Source organism: Cetorhinus maximus, chromosome 13 (assembly GCF_964194155.1).
Source record: "Cetorhinus maximus chromosome 13, sCetMax3.hap1.1, whole genome shotgun sequence".
In the NCBI taxonomy this organism is placed as follows: domain Eukaryota; kingdom Metazoa; phylum Chordata; class Chondrichthyes; order Lamniformes; family Cetorhinidae; genus Cetorhinus; species Cetorhinus maximus.
Window position 1 is genome coordinate 55,421,347 of NC_135891.1, and position 25,722 is coordinate 55,447,068.

Below are 25,722 nucleotides of genomic sequence, written 5' to 3' on the forward strand. Positions count from 1 at the left end.
GTACTAATTACCCACCATGTCTCAGCAATCATACCTAGTACATGGACAGCTTAATATTTTTGAGTTTCAAGTAGTTGGGCTTAGCTGCAACCTTTTTTTCTATTTGTTCATGGGATGTGAGCATCTCTGGAAAGGTCAGCATTTCCTGCCCATCCCTAATGGTCCTGGGGATTTGTGGTGAACTGCCTTCTTGAACTACTGCAGTCCACCTAGTGCAGGTACACCTGGTTTTAGGGAGGGAGTTCCAGAATTTTGACCTGGTGACAGTTAAAGAACGACGATATGGTTCCAAATCAGGATTGTGTGTGACTTAGAAGGAAACATGCAGGTGGTGGTGTTCCCACACATCTGCTGCCCTTGTCCTTCTAGGTGGCAGAGGTTGTGAGTTTGAAAAGTGCTGTCAAAGATGTCGTGTGAGTTGCTGCAGTACATTTTGTGGATGGTACACACTGCTGCCACTGTGCGTCAGTGATGGAGGGAGTGAATGTCTGATGTGGTGGATGGAGTGCTGATCAAGGGGCTTCTTTGTCTTGGATGGTGCTGAGCTTCTTCAGTGTTCTTGGAGCTGTATTCATTCCAGGCAAGCGGGGAGTATTCCATCATATTCCTGACTTGTGCCTTGTTGATGATGGACAGGCTTTGAGGAGTCAGGAGGTGAGTTCTCCGCAGAATTTCCAGCCCCTAACTTTCTCTTGTAGCCACAGTATTTATATGGCTGGTCCAGTTAAGTTTCTGGTCAATGGTGACCCTGAGGATGTTGATGGTGGGGAATTCAGTGATGGGACTGTTGAACATCAAGGGGAGATGGTTGGATTCTTTCTTGTTGGAGATCATCATTATGTTGTACGAATGTACTTTCAGCCCAACCCAAATGTTGTTTGGGTCTTGCTGTGTGCACGGAGTGTTTCAGTATCTGAGGAGTGACGAATGTTGCTGAACATTGTACGATCATCGGCAAAGAACCCCACTAATTCTGACCTTATGCTGGAGGGAAGATCATTGATGAAGCAGCTGAAGATGGTTGGGACTAGGACACTACCCTGAGGAACCCCTGCAGCGATGTCCTGGGACTGAGATGATTGACCTCCAAAAACCACAACCATCTTTCTTTGTGGATGGTATCATTTCAAAACAGTGGAGAATTTTCCCCCTGATTCACATTGACTTGAATTTTGCCAGGGCTCCTTGATGCCGCGCTCAGTCAAATGCTACCTTGATAGCAAGGGCAGTCACTTTTATCTCACCACTTGAATTCAGCTCTTTTCTCCATGTTTCGGCCAAAGCTGTAAAGAGGTGTGGAACCAACTAGCCCTGGCAGAACCCAAACTGAGACTGAGTGATCAGATTATTGCTGAGTAAGTGCCGTTTGATAGCTGATGATTGGGTGTATGATAATAGGGTGGTAATAGGCCAGAATTAAATTTGCCCTGCTTTTAGTAGACAGGACATGCTTAGGCTATTTTTCACATTATTGAATAAATGCCAATGTTGTAGCTGTACTGGAAGAGCTTGGCTCGGGGCATGTCCAACTTTGGAGCACATGTCTTCAGTACTATTGCTGAAATGTTGTCAGGGCCCATAGCCTTTGCAGTATTCAGTCATTTCTTGATATCATGTGGAGTGAATCAAATTGACTGAAGCCTGGCATCTGTAATGCTGGAGACCTGAGGGAAGGCAGGGATGGATCATCCACTTTGCACTTTTGACTGAAAATAGTTGCAAGTGCTTCAGCCTGGTCTTTTGCAATGTTGTGCTGGGCTCCTCCATCATTGAGGCTGGGAATGTTTGGGAAGCCTCCTCCTCCAGTTAGTTGTTTACTTGTGCATCACCATTCATGGCTGAATGTGACAGAACTGCAGAGCTTGGTTGATTGTGGGATTGCCCTTCTGCTTCTGCTGTTTAGTATGCACATAGTCCTGGGAAGTAATATCATTGTGCTGGCATCTCACTTTTAAGGATGGCTGGTGCTGCTCCTAATATGCTCTCCTACACTCCTCAATGAACCAGCATTGGTCCCCTAACTTGATGGTAACGGTAGAGTGAGGGATATGCCAAGCCATGAGCTTACATATTGTGGTGGAATAATTCTGCTGCTGATGGTCCATAGTGCTTCATGGTTACCCAGTTTTGAACTGCTAGATCTGTTCCGAATCTATGCCATTTAACATTGATAATCGTGGACAGATGCATCTGTGACCGGTAGATTGGTGAGGACAAGGTCACCTAGGTTTCTCCCTCTTGGTGGTTACCTCAGCATGTATCGGAAGCCTGGTCTGTAGTATGAAGGGTTAACACATGGGATGTGCTATTGTATGATGTACCACTGATGCCAGTCAGTCATGTGTTAGACATTCAAGAGAGAGGTAGGAATCATGTCTAAGAGCTACGTGCCTACTTTGTAACCTGTTTAGAAGTAGTGCTAATAAACAAGTGTTAAGTAGATACCAGAGTACATCTATAATCTGTCTAAGAACCAAGTTCCACACCTAGAGTCCAAGATAGAAGGTCCCAATCTCAGAACATGGCCTGGCAGTTTTGTCCTTCAGGGCTCAGCCAGCGACAGTGCTGCCAAGCCACTCTTGATAATGGACACTGAGGTCCCCCGACTATACCTTCCTATCCTCAGTGCTTCATCCAACTGGTCAGCCATTTCCAAGGGTAGTTAAGAACATGTAGACCAGACCAAGAAAGGATAGCAGATTCCCTTCCCCAAAGTACCTTCATGAGTCAGAGGGACTTTTACAACAATCTGGTAGTTTCATGATCATTATTAATAGATAAGCTTTTCTAATTACAGATTTTATTAAGTAACTGCTTTTAAATTCTCTTAACTGCATGGTGGGGATTTAAACTCATGTCACCAGAGCATTTTCCCAAGCCTTTAGATTATTAGCCCAGTAACATTACCACTGTGCTACCATGACCCCATTCCTTACAAGTAAGCACTGAAAGTGCTGAGTTCTGAGTCAAAAGCATAAGTTATAACATGCCTCAACTTTGAGTTTCTCATTGTTTCAGCATTGAACTTCTTGAACCACAGAACATTCTCTTTAAAGCAAGAATCTAAATCCAGCCAAGCCAAGCCGATTAAAGCTCGTTTCCTGCCTGGTCTGCACAGGCCAGCCAAGTCTGAGTGAAGCTGCTGCTTTTTTTTTGGCTGGCCAACACATTACCACTGTTATGACTAGATGTGATTTTCCTGCTATTAAACACATCAATCTGTTTGCAATCTGTCCAGTACAGAATTGGGCTTTATTTTTGCAAACATGAAATAGGAGCTGAAAAACGTGCGTTTCCTTAAAGTTTGCAATGGTTTCCTGTCATCAAGCAACAATACAGAAGGAAAGTTTCACCTCGGGATGTTGTACAAGTACAGGAGGAGTCTGGCAAGGTCATCACTGGTGCAGGTTTGACTCTGCAAAAACCTGTTATCACTGCAGACTTGTAACACAGCTCTCCCTGCCTTATCCCTGCTTCCTGGAGAGATTAGAAAAGAATGTAAAGTTACTTAATAAGTTCTTGGTACACCATTCATCCAGCTCTCTAATTAAATTGGCACTATTGGCACTTGCTTAATACCATATTGTACCAAATATATATTTTCAGTATACAGAACACATGTACTTATAATGCGAGTTCCAGTCACTGAGTGAGAATTTCTCCACATCTCCTATGATGTCCAGTCACAGGATGAGAAACATCCCCATGGCTGCTGTGTTGCCGAGAGGAGGAGGCATTTCCACTATCCATGAAAGTAAACTGTTAATTTTTTGGGTTCTTGGCTCACTTGTGGCCATTTTTCATACATATAGGTATTTTCTAATGCCTATGGAAGGTACTAAACTGCTCAGTATCGAATTTTAAAAATTATCTTAGTATCTTAGCGTGAATAATCTGCCACAACCCTGATGGTTTATAGCAAGTGTATTGGTGCTAATGTGATTTATCTGCTCTACGTAGTGGAGGTAGGTAACAAAAATGGTAAGTGGCCAACATATTTTAAAGGTAGGCCAAGATTTTACACAGACCAAGTGGCCCTGCCCCTGGCTGAAAAGCCAGAAACAAGTCTGCCTCCGCCAGGCCAGGAAGCCCTGAGCTGATTTTATAACCAATCAGATTGCAGGCATTTCTGCAGTCCCAGTAGTGCCACCGGGAGTGGTGGCCACTGTCAGATTGCAGCCAGTTCCCCATGAAGATCATTGCTGGAGGTCGGACACCACGGTGAAGTGAGGCAGTTTTGCTAATGTCAGTCAGACAGGTCCCGGCAAAGGGGTTCGAGGACGCAATTAGTTGGTCAGAGAGAGGGAAAATGGCAGTGATCACTTGGGGGGTTGCCCTGACTGCATTTGTGTTGTCGAGGTGGCTCAATCATGTGGAGCACTCCAATCCGAGCTGACCCCCAATTGGACAGAGTTTCTCATTGGCCCCAGACCACGAAGCCTGCCTCGGGAGCCTCAGCCACTCAACATGTGCCATCTCTCAGTATTGAAAGCCACAATAAATTTTTAATATTGGTGGTGGAGTGTAGAATTAGCAGCTGTACATTTATAATGTCATGCTTTGTGAGTAAATCTAAAACTGAGTAAAGATTGACTTCCAGTCTCCTTCACCAACGAGCTGGAAGAAGTTTAACATCTGGGGCCATGACATCTTTCCTAAAGTGATGTGCCGAGAATTTAACACAATACTCCAGCTGAGGCCGAACCAGCATTTTATAAAGGTTTAACATAACTTCCTTGCTTTTGTACTCTATACCCCTATTCACAAAATTAAAAATGCCACCTGCTTTCTAACATCCTTCTCAAACTGTCTTGCCACCTCTCAGCATCTACCCAGTCCAACCCCCTCAGAATCTTTTATGTTTCAATAAGATCATTTCTCATTCTTCTAAACTCCAACAAGTATAGGCCCAGCCTTTCCTCATAAGGCAAGCCCTTCATCCCTGGAATCAATCTAGTGAACCTAGTATCAAAAAGAGCAGTGATCCTATTACTGACCATTGGGGAACACCGCTGTAGACCTCCCTCTTGTCTGAAAAGTTCACCACCATTCTCCACTTTCTATCCCATAGCCAATTACAAATCCACACAGCCAAAGTCCCTTTATGGCTTTTAATTTTGCTAACAGGTATATCATGCTGTAGTAGGCAAACACCTTTTGAAAATCCATATACATCAGTGCTTCCCATACTTTTTCCTAGTTTGTCCACATTTTAATACCTCAGGCTCCATGTGACCCTACATGGGGGCGGTGGGGGGGGGGGGGGCGGTGCGGTTAGCTTCAGCTGCTGAGTGGGGGTGGGAGGGTTTAGCTCCTGAACGGGGTGGAGAAGGGGGCAGTGCTGGTCATGGTGCATGTTAGCTGAGCAGGGAATTGTTTAGCTCTTGAGCGGAGGGGGTGGGGGGCAGGTTGGAGATGTGTAGCATGGTGGGGATTGTTTAAACTGCAGGGCTTCTCAAACACCTACCTTTTCACAGGCTTTTTTTGCAGTAGCAGTTAGGCCTCAATATCTGTCCGTTAGGCCGCGCCCAGCAATAGAAAAAAAGCAAGGATTTAAAGGGTCCTCGCAGATATAAGAAACCAGCCTGAGCTTGATGGTAGCCATTGCTGCCTCAGAGCTCACAACCCCAAAATCTCATCACACAACCCCACTGGCAGTTGTTACCCACTGTTTAAGAAACTGATTTTCGCTATTTAGACCACAGCTTTCTAAATGCCAAATAATTCTACCCCTAGTTATCGTCTCCAAAATGTTTCCCATGTTAGGCTGACTGGTTTATAATTCCTGGGTTAATCCCTCACTTGTATTTTCATGTTAAAATATCTAGGAGCATATTTCAATTGTTGGGCTACAATTATGGAATGCATTTTGTACATGGTAATCTTACTGCACTGTAGCAACTGCTTTTCCCAGAATTATCAAAGATGAATAATCTATTGATTAATTTTGCGAAATTTTTGTTGAATAGCATTTTCTTCTTATTAAAATAACAACATATGCCTTAGAGATTTAAAGATGCATTAGGCCTGAGAGCTTCTGGCTCCAAAACAGCTACTTTTGGAAAACGATGCATCAAATGTTCTTCACATTATTCTAAACATGTTATCACGCTGTCATTCAAAAGTAAGATTATGGGCTAAATTTTCAAAGGTCCTTCAAAGTTGGGTCAGGAGGCAGGACCGGGTGCAAAATGAGAAAATATGTGTTGCATTACCTCCTTGATGCATTCTTGCCTCTGAGTGATTTTGCCAGAGGCTGGGTTAAACTGGCACTGGGTACCCACCCAACAGCAGTGAGTAGTCAATTAGGAAACTTAAGTGCCCACTTGGGGACAAATTGTTGAAGCCGCCCGGATCTTCCTGATGTCAGATGGGCCATCCTGCAGCCTGGTAGGTTCCTGGGGGTGGTCTAACAGAGGTAGACCAGGGGGCTATCGACACCTCCTATGACTCAGCCCATCACAGTGCTGGGGGGATCAGAAGGCCACAGTCACAGCCACAAGCAACCCTGTGCAGGGGCTCCACTATTCACAATGATGGCCTGACAGTTGTGGGCATTCTTCATTTTTAACTTTGCTGAACTGTTCAGAGAGCACCACCACCTTGACGCGCCCTCGCGTTCTCCTGCCTGCATCAGAAGCAATGACATCTCCTGGTGGGGCTGCTAGCTGGCCTGCTTGTGCTGTCGGCTCTCTGGGCCCCGTGTCTTGGGAACCCACCTACTATCCTAAGTTGGACAGCGAATGCATAGGTGGTCAATTAGGAGGCCAGCCCCAGAAGGTTACACCGGTGGGCACCCTGAAGACATGCACATTTCAGGCCACCCATGTTTTCCTGACGGCTGCTGGGAAATTCAGCTCCAATTTGTCTGTGCTTTTGCATTTATTGCTGACGTTTGACTGGGAAGGAGGATACCTGGTAAACAAGCGGCTCCAGAATGTAGCAGATCACTGTTGAGATCTAGCAACCGTGCAGCAAACCTCTTCTGGTGACGTTCTGATATGGAGAGGTCGCTGGTTGGTAAACGTGAACCAGGAGATGGTAAGATTATATCAGCTCTTTGACTCAATGAGGGGGGAGCATCTGATTGCATCCTGACCTCTGTACTGAAATCTGTTGGACAAAAGATAAGAGTGAAGTGTTTTTGCATCAAACTGTACGACATGACTCAGATTTCTTTTGAGATGGATAAAACAGAATTAAATTATCTTCCTTACAGAGTAAAATATCCCCAGGCAAACACACAACTGACTGCAGCTATTTTTCATGCAAACAATTTTTTTTTAATGTAGTCACTACTGGCAAGGCTGGTATTTATGAACCAGTTCCCCTTGGAATGTGATGATGGCGGTGGTGATAATGGTGATGGTGGCGATGATGGCGGTGGTGATGATGGTGGTGGTAACGTTGGTGCTAATGATGATGGTGAGGGTGGCATTCATGGTGGCAATGGTGTTGGTGGTGGTGGTGATGGCAATGATGGTGGTGAGGGTGGTAGTGGTGATGTGTGTGGTGATGGTAATGATGTTCATGGTGGCAATGGCAGTGGTGATGGTGGTGGCGATGGCATGGTTATGGTGGTGGTGAGGGTGATGGTGGTGGTGATAATGATGGTGATGTTGTTGGTGATGGTGGTGGGGGTGATGGCAATGATGGTGGTGGTGATGTGTTTGGTGGTGGTAGTGGTGTTCATGGTGGCAATCATGTTGGTGCTGGTGGTGATGGTGGTGGTGGTGATGGTGGTGATGGTGATGATGGTGATGGTGATGGTGATGACCCAAGGGGTCATTTTCACTCAGATGTAGGCAGAAGACTAGCTGTCATATATCAACTGCAGTAGAAAGGAAGATTGATTCAGGGTTGTTTGTACAAGGGGCAGACCATTCATAACCACTAACCCCTAACTTAGATCAAAAATGAAGGTTACCCCCTGGCCTGTTTGGAGGCAGTTGATTTGAGAGACACACAAAAATTCACTTTAAAAACAATTGGAAGGGTTCTCACTCCAGATTTCCATCTCTTTAAGACCAATGGAATGTTAACAAAAGGAAGGATAGATCAGGCTTGTCTCTGGTGCCTCTCACTGTTCTACAACTCTTTAAGCTCACACATGAAGAAAATTTACTTCAGCGAGGTACCAGAGAATAGCCAGCAACAATGAAAACTAAATATGACTAGTTACCATAAGAAAGAAAGTTAATTAGGAGGAATAGGAAAAACGTATTTAAATTCTAAACATTTTCAGCAAATATAAAATGTTGAATTAACATAATAAACATTTGAGGCTGTTAGTTCTAAAGAATAACCAATTTATATATTGCACAACATAATTTAAACAAATGATGCTGCTTATTTATTATGTGGAGAGCACCCATTTGCAATTTATTCTACATAAACCTGATATATATCTTTTGTTTCTCAAGATTCAATCTGACGAAAGCAGAAAATTCCTTGTTAAATTAGTTATGTGCCCATCAGGATCCAACTGTTCTCAAATGAAACTTCAGTAGCAAGTCTTATCCTGCAACACATATCTCTGGAAGTAGAGACCGTCTTTACTGTTGACCAAGCTGGTTTCTGTAAGGGACACAGTACATGCGATAAGGTTCTGACATTCAGCGCCTGCAACGGAAATCGCTTCCAAAAGAAGCTGAAGACAGGCATCGTGCTACTGGAGCTCACAGCTGCCTTTGATACAGTATGGCACATTGGCCTGCTCTTAAAGCTATCCAGAATGCTTCCAACCTGGGTCAGGGCAGTTGTTGAAACCCTCCTTCGTAACAAACAATCCAAGTCCACCTTGGGCAAGGGAGAAGTGCATGGAGAAAGCAAGCCAATGGACTACCACAGGACTCAGTGCTAACCCCAATCCTGTTCAATGTATATATAAACTGCCTGCCAACAACCACACCCTGCAAGTTAATCTATGCTGATGTCATCTGTGTGCCACCCAAGCTCCATCCACGCATTCTGGACCAGATCCTTAACAAAGATGTTGCAAAGTTGACGGATCACTGCAGCACATGGAATCTCATGTTAAATCCCTCTAAAACCATATCCAGTGTATTTCACCTCTACAATGCCAGTGCCAAAAATGAATTGCATATCCATATGGATGGCCAGAGATTAAAGCATGATCCCAACCTAACATAACTGGGAGTGACTCTAGATAGGACTCTGTCCTTCCAGGAACATTTGAAGAAAACAGCAGCAAAGGTCAAAACCAGAAACAACCTACTAACCAACCTTGCTGGATCTACGTGGCACTTTTGCCACAACACTCCGGACCTCAACACTTGCCCTATCGTACTCTGCAGTGGGGTACTGTGCATCTGTCTGGCAAAGGCGATTACACACACATCTTGTTGACACTCAATTGAGTGCAACAATGCGCATCATAACTGGAGCTTTCTGCTCAACACCTGTCCCCTGCACACATCATTCTGCCATACATCTGCCAACTGACAAAAATCCACCAGATGGTTGAAACCATCTGTGCTGCACCTCACTTACAGCCCCATGATGACCTGTTGAACACACCTGCTGCCAGCCTTCCATCTCGGTGCCCCATATGGAGCACTCTTCCTGAACAACATCCACCAGCAGACAACCTTTGGATCAAGGAATGGGAAACACGTGAAATCACTAACAAGTTCCTTGTGACAAACCTCATCTGTCAAATGACAGGCTTTGAACCACCATGGCGACAGTGATTCTTGCTAAGCAGGTTCAGGACAGGCCAGGGCCCCTTTGCAGCCAACCTTTACCACTGGGACCTCAGGGCAAACCCCTTAAGCACTTTTGGAAAGACACAAACAATGCTGCACATTACCAAGGAGTGCCCCCTCTACAGACTAAGTGGCAGACTAATCCTTAAACTCAGCAAATGAGGTGGCTATTGCTTGGCTTTGGAGATATGAATTCGCTAAATAAAGTAGCAAGGAGAAGGCTAAGGTCATTTTGAGAACTTTTTTCCTCCTCGAGTCTCAGGATGAATTGTGTGAATAAATACCAAAGCAACACTAAAACTCATTCAGTTTAGTTACAGACTGATGGGTTCAAAGTGTTAAAAAGTAGCCTGCTTCAGCGGCTAATTCCTGAATCCTACCTGACTAGCCCGAGACAAAATGACCTTATTGGAATTTTATTAGACAGGCAGGAATTATACAGTAAATGGCAGAACCCTTAAGTGCATCGACGGGCAGAGGGATCTGGGTGTACAGGTCCACAGGTCACTGCAAGTGGCAAAGCAGGTGGATAAGGTAGTCAGGAAGGCATATGGCATGCTTGCCTTCATTGGCAGGGGTATTGAGTATAAAAGCTGGGAAGTCATGCTGCAGCTGTATAGAACCTTGGTTAGGCCACACTTGGAATATTGCGTGCAATTCTGGTCGCCACATTACCAGAAGGATATGGAGGCATTGGAGAGGGTGCAGAGGAGGTTTACCAGGATGCTGCCTGGTCTGGAGGTTATTAGCTATGAGGAGAGGTTAGAGAAACTCAGATTGTTCTCACTACAGCGACAGAGATTGAGGGGCGACTTGATAGAAGTTTACAAAATTATGAGTGGCATGGACAGAGTAGATGGTCAGAAGCTTTTTCCCAGGGTGGAAGAGTCAATTACTAGGGGACATAGATTTAAGGTGAGAGGAGAAAACTATAGAGGAGATGTGCAAGGCAGGTTTTTTACACAGAGGGTAGTAAGTGTCTGGAATTCGCTGCCAGAGGAGGTGGTGGAAGCAGGTACGATAGTGGTGTTTAAGAGGCAGCTTGACAAATACATGAATAGGATGGGAATAGAGGGATACGGACCCCGGAAGTGCAAAATGTTTTAGTTGACGGGCAATATGATCGGCGCAGGCTTGGAGGGCCAAAGGGCCTGTTCCTGTGCTGTACTTTTCTTTGTTCTTTGTTCTAAACAAAGGGAGCCTTAAGTTAAACTTGGACCCAAAATGAAGAGGGGAAGTCTTGCCTGGATTGACATAAACAGCTAGCCAATTAGAACTAACCAAAACAGTTATGAAAAATGTTGCAAACAAAACTCAAACCATTAATTCAAGCTCTAATCAATTATTAGGTGCATAACAGAGAGCAAGCATCTGAGAAAACATTTTTCAGGGATTTATAACGTGATAGTGACAACCATATAAATAAGAATAAGCACAAGAATGGGTTAAATTTTTATCGGCTTTTTGCGTGAAGTTTTACTGTCAGCTGTAAGTAAGTTTGGGAAAACTCAATGGTGTTGGCTCAAGTCAACCTCACCAAACTTCTAGGCTGAATTGATTGCCTTATAGTAGTGTACTGTTGACAGTCCAGTTTTGATAGTTTTTCAATTTCCTGATTGCTAAATGCTAGTCGGTAATTTCCTTATTCACTTAGTTGTGAGCTGTTTTATGAAATTAAAGTGAGATAATCAAGTACAAGTGTGATGCACACTTGTGTGCTTAAAGTTTGATGCACACTTGTGTGCTTAAAGTTTGATGCTTGAAATGTGAAGGACAAAAATGTGTAACAGGCGACCCATTTTTATGTATATAATAAAACTAAAATTTTTGGATTATGGCTCTGTCTAACAAATTAACTACTAGAATGCACAACAGTTAGGCTTTTTGACCTTAACACAACACACAAAACTACATGCAATTCTACTGCAGCAGCAGAATACTATAATGAGTGTTATCTGCGATATTGTTGTTGCCTTGGGATGTTTTATTATGTTAAAGGCACTATATAGATGCAAGCTATTGTTGCTGTTGTCCTTTATAAAGCAATATATCTTTCAAAGTACAGTGAGGGGCACAATGAAAATCTACTGGTGCACACATGAAAGTGTTGCATCTAGCACACATTAGTCACATTCAGAAGGCACAATATATTATGAATGTAAAACAATCTTTTAAAAAATGAAGAAAGCTAGGTAGAAGCTTTAAGTTTACAAGCAGGAATTTACAATCATTCATAAATATTTGGATTTGCACAGAGAGAACTTAAGCAGTGACTTTAAAAGGACAGGTTGCATTGGCACCTAAGCATCAAAAGTCAGCACTGGAGATCTGCTGTTGTTATAAAACGAACACAGGCCGGAGTGTGTTTATGGTAGCAACCCATCTTGAGGAACAGCAGATGTGAACAAATGGTTTAACCTTTGCTCTTGCAGTTTACGATATTACCTGACCTGCTCAAAGGATTGCTGTTTTTTATCAAATGCCATATCTTCCTTTATATAGCAATCTACAAAGAGAGTATGGTGACCTGATAGATGTTTATTTAAAAGAAGTGCAGGCGATATCTAGTAGTAACTTGAATATCAAGCTTGGTGTTTTCAGTTATGGGTGAGCTTAGTCTTGAAGATCTGACTGTGCCTTGAGGAAATATTTACTCTCAATATTATTTAAACGTGCCTTTCAAATTTCCACATACCTGAAAGTGAGATTGTTTTAACTTTGCTGGGGAGTAGAAGAAAGCAAAGCTGTAGCATTAGATTGCAGGTCTGCATGCTTGGTTTCAATATGAAATGGTTGTCCCAACACCTCCTACAACTTGGATAAGTTCAAGAAACAGTTTCTTCAGTTCTGATGAAGGATCTAACGCTAACACATCCTTCCTCCTTTCAGATTTTGACAGATTTTCTGTGCTGTTTTCTGTATTTATTACAAGGAGATTGCCTGTCATCTGACAGGCACCTGTCTCATCATCTTCAGCCTCCGCTCTTTCTCATTTTATCACAACTTTACTTGCCGTTACTTTCTTGAAGATGCAGCTGAAATTTCCATGGGACTCTCTGACCAAAAAACAATGGAACCCCCAAGGAACAACATAAATGACTAAAAACAGAATTCTGTCCTCCACTTGCATCAATAATCTGAAGACATTTAAAATAAGCTTTAGAGTCAGCCAATTACTTCTTGATTTACTTTGTCCTCGCTTCTACTCTTCTCAACTTTGGTACCCATGCCATGATCATTGAACTTCATCTAGGTTTCTCAGTTGAGCTCGAAGCTCCCATTGCTGCAAAGCATAGAAGCCAAATTCTTGTAGGAAGGAAAGGGCAAACAAAAGTAAGGTGAAGTCAACTTACCTCACAGTCCGAGACTTTATGGTGGTCAGTGGCAGAGCTACCTGGACCAAGTTCTGTTTCAATCTTTGGGCTGTATTGCATAGAAAGAGTGTGTGTGTATAGATGTATATATATATATATATATATATACATATACACACACACAGTTGGTGGCAGTGTGGGGGTGGGGTGGGTGGGGGAGGTTGGGAGCAAATGAGATAACTAAATACGTATTTTTAAATATATTTTGTATTCTCTTAGCCAAATACTATTTTTATAAGTCTAGACGTCTGCAAGAAACAAACTACAATGAAAAAACACATGTTAAATAGATATACCTATGATTTGTGAGCATGAATATTCAGTAACGATGTACTGGTGCAATAACTATTAATCAGGTAGAGTGCAGCAGTTCTGAATCCCCTTCTTTTTATTTCAGTGAACCTTTGACATTCTGCAGTTAGTTGAGGTTTAGTTTAGTTTAATTTAGTTGTTCAAGCAATTCACGCACTGGGTAAATTCTGACTAAGAAAGGTTTTCATTCATGTAACTTTTATTTTGCAAGTGATCCTCTGAAGAACATTAACAGTATGAGAATGGAGGAGTGAGGAAAACAAGTCTTGTCATTGAAGTCCATGTGCAAAACTGGATTAGATTAATGTGATTCCTCTCCTATCAACCTTACATTGAAAAAATGTGTTTTGTTTAGTAATGAGGAAGAGTTCTAGGTTGTTTTTGCTCTTAGTTTTCTCCAGCTACAAGAGAATAAACCCCACCACCACCAAATGTTGGGAAAATGAAAGTTTGAGTCCATTGTTGTTGTTGATGCTGTTTCACCTTCAGTCAGTAAGCAGTGAGTGAAGAGAACACAATAAAACACAACTGGAAGAACCTTTAGCCCCCATTTTCTATATAAAACTTTGAAAAAAGTAACTGCAATGGCAGCTCCAAATGATCCATTGTCAATCTCATTTTCAATCATATCCTGCCCGTGTTATTTGCATGCTTTACAATCTCATGTTGTCAATGGCTTCAAATAGTGCAGAATGCGTAAACAAATGACACCTGCTATTACTGCATCACGACCAAATGCAAACAGGACTTTGTGACAGGAATGGGACTAAGCCTGCCAGAAAATAGGAGTGATAGACTGGACGTGCTATTGACAAGGCTGGAGGAGTGTAACTAATAGGGCAGAGTTTGCAGGCAAGGATTTTTTTTTTGATGAATCAACTTTACAGATTTCCAACTGAGAGTGTATGTTTGGCAATAAAGTTGAGTTGCAGAGGGGCAAATCTAAAGATAATTTTTTTGTTGTGAAATTTGACCTTAGTTCAGGACAATAATTAATATTAGCATTCACCTGAGTAAGATGCTTTGCTGACTACATGGGACTGCTGCTAAGATCTGGCAGGGTGTTTCCTGTTACCGGAGCCTAATTTCTACCCCAGTCCAGACTGTCATTTATACTTGGGCTGCCTCAGCAACATTGGTTTGCCAGCCCTGGCCAGGTCATTTGAGATAAAGGATTTAAAGTCTGGCGGGTCTACAGATGTCTGTACACTAGAGTGCACAATCAATTTGACTGCAAGAAACACTGTTAAATTGGAAGAGGAAAAAAAAAACCTTCCCCACCTTAAAAACTGTTAGAAGAAGATATGTTGGGGGTGGAGGGGAGGATGGGTAGGGAGAGGGGAGTTTCCTGCTTGTTTCCATTCCAATTTGAGGCCGGATTCCAGCGCAACCGGGTGAAATCACTACAAAAGATTAGGGAATTTAAAACATAGGTGAGTTATACCCAAAACTATTTACCCTAATGTTTTCCAGGATCTTTTGCATTAGTGAAAGATTTAATTTGCATGAATCAAGCCCCGATGGCCAAAAAATCTGAGATTCCTCCCATGGCACTAGTTTGGGAAGGTTCTTAGAATTGCATTCAATTTTTCAGGCAAATTAATGGCAGCTGGAGGACTGGACACCCTTATTAGAACTGCTTCTTTGTGTTGATAACCTATTTTTAGCTGGATTAACAAAACTGCACCAGGTTGTCACATGTAAATACATTGAGGAATAGTTTTAAGTGGAACAAAAAATAGTTACACTCTGTTATGCTGCCTGATTGAGCTGATATGGTGGAAGGTCTTATGTTTATGACTTTGCAAATTTATTTTAGCAGTAACTTGAATGTATCCTAACCCATCCAATTTTAAGCGTATGTTGGGTGCAATTGGGAAATTGAAACCAAAGGGGAATCTCTGCCCCAGAGATATCTCAGCTGGCTAATGTATTGTGGGTAAGTTTCCATTTCCTGTTATGGCTCTGATTATTTCTTCTATTGCACTTCTCAAGATAGTAAAATTTCATCTTAAGGTTATGATATAGTATTTATGCACCAGATACTGTGGATAACATCACTTATAGTACATGCAATCATCATCTATTTGTTCCTGTCTGCTCTGGACACACTCTGATGCCAGGAATTGGAAATGTATCTCTTATTCTTGTTTCGCAAGACTCAGGACATGACCTCTGCCATTGAATCCATCTTTCTATGGTCTGAGATGAAGGGCTGCTCCTGCTTCACTGTGCTTTGCATTTATCATCATCAAAAGCACCACATTTACACTGCAGAATAAAACTGTCAGTGGTGAATTCTCTTTCATCTGGCAAAATTGATCACAGTGTAAGTAAGACTGATGATCAGGAAGCTGAGGGCAGGGATGATGAAACAGTTGATTGCCAGCTTCACTCACAAAAATTCATCAGTGGCTGGAATGCAAGCTAAAAATGTTGAGCATTGAAAAGGAACCACTGAAATGAAAGAGCTACATTTTTTATGTATACTGTCTCAACGCATGGTCATTGCCTCCGTACGTACACAATATAAAGATGTGAATGAAATGTTTAAATATTTCTCTGAAACATCTGGTCTGAGGTAGAATTTGTGGAAATACTCCCTTGTTGTATTCTGACAACTCAGCACCATTAATTAATTCTAAACTATTACCAAATGTCCTACAGTTATTGAAACATTTAAGGAGAAGCTACATAAATACATGCGGTAGAAAGGAATAGAGGGATATGCTGATAGGGTTAGGGGTAAGGGATGAGAGGGAACTCGTGTGGAATATATAAACACCTGCAGGGACCTGTTGGGCTGAATGGCCTGTTTCTGTGCTGTACACTCGATATGATATGGTAGTTATACTGCATATCTTGAACTAGTGCCAAATAGTTTTCACTTGAAAAATGCCAAGTATAAATGTTGGATTTCCTACCAAACTCACATTGTTTGGATTATTTGTGACCACATAATAGTGGTGCCCTTGCCTGTGGTATAACAACCACAGACATGTGGCAGAATTTTTAAACCTTATCTCTCAAAACAATTTTAATGGTTTTAAGTTTCCAGTAATAGAAATAAAGCTGACTACCCTAAATTTAAATATTTACTAACAATTGGAGGTTGTATCTGTATTAAGTATGGGGGCACAGAGTTCCTTCCTTAATTAAGAAGTGGTGTGAGCAACTATGTAATTCTTCATTGCTCCAAAAATGGCTTTGGTGTGATACTGGTATCAAAAGTTTTATGTGGGGCACAGGTCACTGACAGCAGTGTGTCTCACTCTGGTAGTAATGTGATGCTCACTATCCTGAAGATGATCAGCACACTATTTTTGCAGTTGCTCCCAGAGATCCTGAATACCTCCCATTCCTCCTTGTTTGCCATTGAAGCCTAGAAACATCTGCAATAGGATTAAATGGCCACATGACTTCCAAAAATATATTATCAAGCTCTGCATGTTCACCTAGAACTTCTGTGTTCCCAAGGCTATGATGAATTAGCCAAATTTAGCTGAGATGATAGTAGATATATGACATTAAAGCCCCCAGGACAGGAAGGAGACATCAGCCAGGGTTTTCACTTGGTATTACTATCCAATGACCCAAGTGAGAAGTGTATATACTTGGGGTTACAGCTGAGAACATGTAGGGAATGCCTCCTGCAGTTCAATAGCTTATTTGTACTCATTGTCTAGATTCATATATGATGATGGCCAGTGAGGTACTGGAAAATAGTTGGTTTCCATGGAACCATACCAGGGCAACAGTTAATGTCTTTTGTAAAAATGAACTGGAACTAAAATTGTATGGAGAAAAAAAAATTCCTCTGGATGCACTATTTTCATTTGTGGGCCAGAAATGCAACAGGATGCATTAGGATTATCCCAGTTAAACATGTGAAGGAAACACTAAAATAATATTGTGATAGGCTTACTTTTACAACATTACAAGGACATTGCCTTCATTTTTCAAGATAATGGTACGTGAAAGGAGTAAAATGCTAGTCAATCGTCTGTTTATGGAACAGTTCTGTTTTGGCTGCTTGTATTATAAAAGATTGGTTCAAGCATGGTAGAGAACGATTGAAAACTGAAACATAGAAGGGACCTTGTGCATTTGTCGCTCTAAACCATTGTCTCTACTTGCAGCAGCCTGAAACGTGTGTTCTGAGGAACTGGAACATAGCCAAGTAGGAAGAACATTAGGGCGTTGGCTGGATGCTGCCGCTGTAGAAAATGGTAGTTTGATTCTAGGCAATGCGTGTGAGTGTAAATTAATGGCCTAAGGCTTGGGTGTTTGGTAATAAGGTGCATACTGCAGTATCTTGCTTTTTAAATCACTGTTGCTCTGTTATGATTTAGAAAGTTTAAGACAGCTTTAGAAGTGATGAAAGGTTACTAAAGTCTGAGGTGTGCTTAACAGTCTATGGATTTGCAACAAAGTGTTTTCTACAAAATCAGTGAACGATGGAAGATTAATCCATTGCTTGATGACAGCACTGAGGAGTGGAACAAGTGAACTATTTATCCAATTTGCACCCGGAGTAGTCCTAGTTTGTGTAAGGATATTGATACTGTACCAAGCAACATTCCACCATGTAAATTACATTCATAATGTGCTTTTAACCCATGCTCAGAAGAGGCGCAATATTGTTCTGATAACTCACGTGTTTTATTACTTGGGCCTCTCATTCCTAAGTGCAGCTACAACTTGTTTTAATTTTGTGTCAGTTTTGTTCATGAAGTTTCATTCACCGAGAAATGGATTAACTGTTTGAAGACTTTAACATTTATTCCCTATCAACTTCCAGACAGAGGTGTTCAGCAAACCTAATTATGTAGCTCAAGGTGACAGATAAGAGTTTATGTTTTCAACTTTTATTGAAAACAGTTCTCCCATCATAACATGACCAAGATTTTATGGCCCCGCCATGGTGTGTCTCCCCCCAGCGGATGCGGCGAGCCATTTAAATCTCCATTCAGCTCGGCGGGTCCATAATATCCCGAGTGGGAGGGGCCATAAAATCCTGGCCAATGTTTTGTTTTTGTTTAGTACTTCCTGCTCAATGGCGTGACTAAGATCATTAGTATCATAAAACACAGATAATTGCATCACAGTGCAATATGTTAGGCATCATGGGACAACAAGTTGTGTACAGACTGCATTTCCTGTAGCTGGGCAATAGGCTCTTGGCAAAAATATTGCTTCTGACATTACCGACCAAACAATATGCTGCTGTGAAGACTAGGGAAACAAACTTTGATACCACAACCTTAACACCATGATCTTAATACCCATCACCTAGTGGAAACTGGGCTGGGGGGGAACAGTTAAAAAGAGGGCAATGACTTACTATACACTCCCACCACCACCCTCAATCCAGCAGTCTTTCTCTTGTGCTGCAATTTAATCTGCTCTTTTCCTTGCCACCCATGGGAAGGAAATGTAGTCCTACTTAAATATGCAGACTGGGTCCAGATGATGTCACTTGCACCCGATCTACAATTTTAATTGGATGTCTGAGTCAGGATGTTTTCTACATTAGGACAAACTTCACATGGCGAGAAGAAGCCCAGGCAGGTAAACTGTTACATTTTCATTTTTTTTTTTGCATGCCCAGAGGGGCAGATGCCTTCAGCCTCCTTTGTCCTGGTCTCCCCACTCCTTCCAATCACAACCTGGCATTCATTGCATCATGGGGAGATGATGTTGTATTGTTAATGTCACTGGACTAGTGTTCCAGAGGCCCAGGCTAATGCTCCAGTGGAATTTCAATTCCATTAATAAATCTGGAATATAAAGCTAAAGTGAGACACTAAAAGTGGCCATGATGGTTGTAAAAACCCACCTGGCTTGCTAATGTCCATTAGGGAAGGAAATCTACCATCTTTATTAGATTTGGCTTACACGAGACTCCAGACCCACAGCAATGTAATTGATTCTTAACTGCTCTCTGCAATTGCCTAGCAAGCCACTCAGTTCAAGGCAATTAGGGATGGACAAAATTGCTCTTAGCTCAATTAAAAAAGGAAAAAACCCTGAGATTTACAATTTACTTGACTGTTAGGATCCTTGCCATGGGGCTTTGGCTGCAACTTCCTGCTGCCAAATTCTCACTCCTGCCTGTTGGCCAGTTTTTGAATCTGACTATTCAATCTGCGATCAAGAAACCAATAATTTCTGGCTCCCAACCCTGAACCACATCAGTGATACATATTTGATGCAATCGTCAAATATATATGCCCCAATTGACCCAGTGGTGAGCTCAGCACCCAGTCAGTGTGTGCCAAGCATTATCAGGAGATGGGAGCTGCCTGCAGATTTTGAGCAGCAGAAACAGATGGCAGCCATAATGGGGCCTGCCACATTGCCTTGCAGAAAAGCAAAGGCAGCACCTTGGAGGACCAACAGCCTCACATGCATAAAAGTGGCCAAACAACCAACTGTAAGGTACTACACATGATCTGCAACACAATCCTCAAGTGCCAACGAGTTTCCATCATTAAAAAACCCTTAATTTCTTCCCCCATTGAACCCGAGAGCTGTACAATAATGTGTACTGGGCATGGCAATTTACAGGTTGAAAATCATCTTCTCGCCCTCCCCAGCCTGTTAACAAGCTCCTCAAGAAACTTAACAGACTGTTAATTGGAGGCGAGCAGTTCACCAGCTTCCCCATGTCGCCAATTTGAAAATTCCAGCACATGCCAGAGGCATCAGGACATTGATATGCCATCCAAAAGCACCATTTTCAAAGCATTCTCACTCTTGTTTGGCTGCAATAGGCCTGCGTTCAGGCAAGTCACCAACAAAATTTAAAGCAATGAGGTGTAGCCATTATGATCAGCTTGCCCTTCATGCCCCCAGACTCTTTGTGTTCACTGGCCACTTTGAGGCTCACAGGTACCATGTCAACACCACCAGCCCTCCACCGCCCTTTAAAAACATGGTATCTGCTTTCTTAATGTTGGATGTAAATCTAATGCCGCAACAGCAAATGACTGGGTTCAACATTGCATATGAATGGGAGCATAAAATTTCTTCCAATATAAAGCACAACATAAAAGGGACGATATGAATATGACAGAAAATGCACAGCCCAAAGGGAACAATGTCTTTTTTCAAAACTTCATAACAAATTTGCTACGATGGTTTGTTCAAGTAGTGAATATGACCAAGCATAGGGCCTAAAAAGAAGTTTGCAGGGCATGGGTAAAGAGCAGGGGAACATGACAAGATGTAGCTCTTTTAAAGAGTTGGGAGAGACTTGATGGGCCGAATGGCTTCTTTCTGTGTTACATGATCCTCTGATTCTAAAAACATAGGAATGATTAGGAACAGTAAAGGACTTGTTACGCCCAATAAGACATTCTTCCTTATTTATGCCATTGTTGAAATATATGTGGCTCCTCCCACTCCATCACCAGAATTTCAGATGTTCAGCAAAAATCCCATTGGCACTAACGTTACAGCAACAGCATAAGAACAGTCCCAAGCAAAGTCAACCTTATAAATATTTTCGCTCTTCATCTCAATTACTGATACTTAGCATGAAAGGCTATAGATTATGCGAATTTTCTCATAAATAATCTAAAATGCAATCATGAAGTACATTGATATATTAGAATATTAGAATTTAAAACAATCCTATTATGAATGTTAATATTCTATTGAATTAACTAGAAAATATGTACAACATTGTTTCATGCTAAGTATCAGAACTTGAGATGCACCACAAAAATATTTATAGTTTTGATAAATATATATTATACATTAATTAATGTTATATTTGATAAATATATTACTACTACAATTCAAATGCTTTCAAAGCACACCAAAATGAAGCTGAATGGTCATGGCAATTTGCAAGGGAGCATGTCCTGGCCAAAATTGTGATCTTTCCAGCAAATTCCCACCTAAATTACAGATTGAGTGCTCTGAATATCACCACTTTTATATTAATAAGTGCTTGTTTTTCTTATTATTTCATCTAATGGTTTGCAAAAAAAAACTCTGCACAATGCTAATTAATGTTCTTTTCAGAAAGGATGACCTGATTACAACTAGTGTTTCCAAACAAAGGAAAATATAGCAATTTTGTTTATTTCTATGTAACAGCTCTGACCAGAGGTTGGCAGTCTATTTTACGCGAATAACCCTTTTTTTAAAAAAATGCCTAAAATAAAAATCACCGGGAGCTGCAAGACAAAAATTTGACCGAAATTCTAAACCGAATACTTGGAAAACTGCGCCTGCCAAATTACTTGGCCCCTGGTAGCATGCACAATTTGCATATATGATAAATAAAATAACTTCATTGAATTTATGGCCTGAATTTTTAGGATGGTGGGGGCCGAATCAGGGGTCCCTATTGACATTTTACATGAACGAACGTTAATTGGTATAAGGTGGGACTTCCGTCCATCACTCGGGAGGAAGTCCTGCCTTGGAGAGCTGCCGGCCAATCTGATTGGCTGGCAGCTCTCCAGTCCCTCCAGTAACAGTGCTACAGTGGCCAGAAGAAGCACTGCGTGGAGCTGCCTGAGACTAAGTTCTGGGAACCGAGGGAAAAAGTAGGCGTCAGGGATCCCAGGGTGGGAGACTAGGGAAGGCTTGGGAGTCGCTAGGTGAGGGTGTCCCTAGTCCCGCCCGAGATCGAACTTTCTTTATTTCCGGGTTTCACATCCTGAGCTTTCATCTGCCCGCCAGCCTAAAAATTGAGGCTGGGCAGGAAAGGGCCCTTAAGTGGCCATTAATTGGCCACTTAAAGACCTCAATTGGGGCAAGGGTGGGCTTCCTGTCCGAGGCCCTGCCCACCCTAGTGTATAATCGCTGCAGTGTCAGGGCGGACGGGAATCCGGACGGAATCACGCCCGTGCAATTTCACACTCCCCCACCACCTCAGAACCCACCGAGTGAGGGTGGGGGGGGGTGGAGCATAAAATCCTGGCCATGTATCAACAGAGAAAAACTCTAAATTTAAAAATATACCTAACTCTGAATTATCACTTTTTTACTTTTTTAACTATAATTTTGTGTGTAAAATCATCTCTAAAACAAAAGCTAACTTAATATGCATTAAATTAAGACATTTTTTTCAGTTATTGATTCTTGTAATCAAAAAGCTTCTAATAGCCCATTAGGGATAATTTACCATTGCAGCTGCATTAGAAACAATAATGGTCGCAATCACAAAACCTGTTCCTCGAATCAAGGGGATTATTTATAAATATGAAGTAGCTATATGGAACAGGTTTATTTATAACACAACAATGTTTTTCATTTAAAAAATCATGTGCAACAATAAAGTGTAGCATGCTGATTAGCTTTTAAACCCCACAATAAAAATACAGCTTTTACTTTACTTGATTTTCTTTTGTCTTTTTTTTAATGCGATCCAACTGGAAAAGGTTGGGAACTGCAAATGAGATATTAAAGAGTTGCATGTGGCTCTAGAGCCATAGGTTGAAGACCCCTGGTTGAGGCAATAGCCATGATAATTATGTACTCTTGGATGTTACGCATAGGCAATATTCCATATATTTTTACCTTTTCCCTGGGATTTTTGTCTGCGGATTCTTGGAGATATATAACCAACTGAACACTTTTTTGTAACTTGCACAGCTTTCCTGCTGGTCACAATTTCTGAGGACACAGTGTCACCAGTTGGCAAACATGATCTTTGAACATCAGGAAGTGAATGTCTATTGGTAATGTCTGAAGATGGTGACGATATATGAGGATCATGTTTGACTGTAGATCGATATGGTTCCTTGAATGAGGCGCGATGTGGAATGGGATGTCCCAATAATCTGTCCTCATTTGTTGAATTAGATGGTGATGGAGTTTTAGGCCTACTGGATTTCTTAGATTCCAGGTTCTGCCGGCAGCAGGCTGGATTTTTTGAACCACTGTTAAGCTTGTAGTTAGTCAAGACTTCTTCCTTGTTCTTTTCAGAAGGCTCTGTCTCCTGAAAACTGAATCCAAAGTTCAAAGGGTTTTGCAGAGCTTCTATGTAAGATTCACGATAGCGACATTTCATCTCTTTGTGTTCTAAATCTCTGTTTGACCTTCTATTTAAACATGGTGTGCAAGGTTCTGCAGCAAATCTTATTGACCCTCCACATGCCCATGTGCCATTCATTGGAACAACTGAAGATTCTCTATACTTAGATGGAGGAAGTGCAGTCCTCTTATCAGAACATTTTTCTTTAGAAAACATCATTAAATCTACATAATCCCCTTCGACATTTTCATTGGAGAGTTCACATAAATTTGGGGAGACCGTTCCCAATATCACAGGCTGGTGGCTCAGACATTTTGCGCCTTCTATCTGAGTCAAGTTAGGTGACATATTTTTATCATCTTTAGCATCAGAGTCTGGCTCGGAAGCCTCAAATAAACAATTAGTCTCCATACCAGTCTGTAATGTCATCCTACTAGAACCATAGTCATTTTGCGTTTCCTGAGCGGAACAAGTTTTGAGTCCAGATGCTGGTGCTACTTTGACTTTAGTTACAAATTCGGGGTTTACTATTTTAGTCCAAAGCACTTTCACAACCCCATTCTCTGTGGCTAACAAGCAAGTGTGCAATGGTGCACCAGAACGATCACTGTTTATCATTCCCAACCATTCCGCTGTAAAAATATTGGTGTAGGAGATTTCTGGTACAAGCTTTTCTTCCACACTGCAGAGGTCTTTGCCCAGGCATTTCAGCACAATTCGTGTAGACTGCCTTCCAACAGGTAGAATTTGTAGATAGAAATCACCAGGTCGCAGAAGAAAGATGTTGAATGATGACAATTGTATCACTATCTTCTCGTGGAGACACAAAGGCCAGCCTTCATGGCGGAACAGGAGGCTTGAATATCTCACCTGAGGGAAAAGAACATACAAGCTGCATTAATAGGAAACTTAGAATAAAATACTTATAAGTAATGTTGGCTGTGAGCTACTTAAGCAAGTTATTTTTAATATGGAGATAGATATTAATCCTGCCTGTCAGTTGAAACAGAGGGGCTTACTATTCATTTCGGAGTCACCCAATTCCCACCATCTGAGATCTTAACCTAAAGGATTCTGAAATATCAACTGGGTTCCAACTGCATTTACATGGGCCTGAATGAGGAAACTGTTGCAACAGGTTTTTGGCTGATTTTATTCATTTTAAACTCAGCTAGCCACTGATGTCTGTGTACTCGAGCTGATTAAGTAAGATAACAGCACTAGAGAACATGATGATTTTACACATTCACGTGCTAATGTTTAACGAGCTTAATTTTAAGGCATATATGTGCTTGTGGATATGTACACTATTGTTTTTAGTCAGTGTGACCGACAGGCAGGATGAAGAAGAAAAAGAAAATCAGGCTTATTTGGAGGTTCAGGCAATTTCCCTATTCCCTATTCCTGGTGCATGAGTGCACGGTGCTATTATTGATTAATGAAAACAAAATGTTAACATATGACCTTTGATCATTGAATGGGAGGCTCTTATCCCATAGTGTAATTATCCTTGTGCTTTCAGCTCTGTTTCTCCAGTTTAAATGAAGCAGTATTTGTACTACAGATGCACCTAATTATTAGATAAGACCTAATTAAACAGAGAAAAGCTTTTCTTAGCTAAAAGCTCTGGGCTTTTTCTTTTAAAAATGCCTATAACCCTTGGTTTCAATTGAATTTTTTTTTCTATAAGGCTGGAGTTTCCACCACTCTGTGTTGGCTTTACCAGTTCTTTTCGTCAGAAAATCGGCCAAACCATCTATCGAGGAATTTTAAGTGCTCGTTTACTTTGAGTGTAAATCGAGTTCTGCAATCTTTAAGGCTAGTTTAAAAAACGTTGCATGAGAACTATGGAACCATTCCATGCCCCCAATTTGAAGTAACAAGAATGGCAAGTTTCTACCCGTTTGCAACCATTTGTGAAGGTTCTTTAAATTAAGCTTTTATTTAGGTTCACAGACAGGAACATTTCAAAAGTTCTTAAATATTAGAAAATATTTAATTTACTAAGAAACTGGCTATTCTACAACATTGAAACTAGTAAATGATTCAGTATAATGTGTTTAAGTCATGTTCAGTGATTCAGTATATTAGGCATGCTTAATAAAAATGCTTACATTTTGGATGTGTTCATTAAATTGCATCAGGTTATTTCTCTTAAATATATCAAGAAATATATTTTCTCCAAAGAAACAATAAACAATTATATTCTATTATGCTGCAGAATGACTGAAGGAAGATTTTACATTTGTGTTTTTAGTAAATGAGGTTGAGCAGAAACATAAAACATTGACCCAGTTCTTCTGGTCTCCAG

General features: G+C 41.4%; 1 protein-coding gene across 4 annotated transcripts in view; it reads right to left on the reverse strand.

Moving 5' to 3' along the window:
- LOC144688615 (pleckstrin homology domain-containing family G member 4B-like) overlaps positions 1–25,722 on the reverse strand; it is a 202,449-nt gene that overhangs the window by 79,275 nt on the left and 97,452 nt on the right. For all 4 annotated transcript variants that reach the window (XM_078555392.1, XM_078555395.1, XM_078555394.1 and 1 more), the window contains 3 exons: positions 22,955–24,281; positions 6,916–7,113; positions 3,354–3,477 (listed from right to left, as the gene is read on the reverse strand). In XM_078555392.1, the coding sequence (XP_078411518.1) occupies positions 3,354–3,477; positions 6,916–7,113; positions 22,955–24,281 (1,649 nt within the window). The remainder of the gene's footprint in view (positions 1–3,353; positions 3,478–6,915; positions 7,114–22,954; positions 24,282–25,722) is intronic.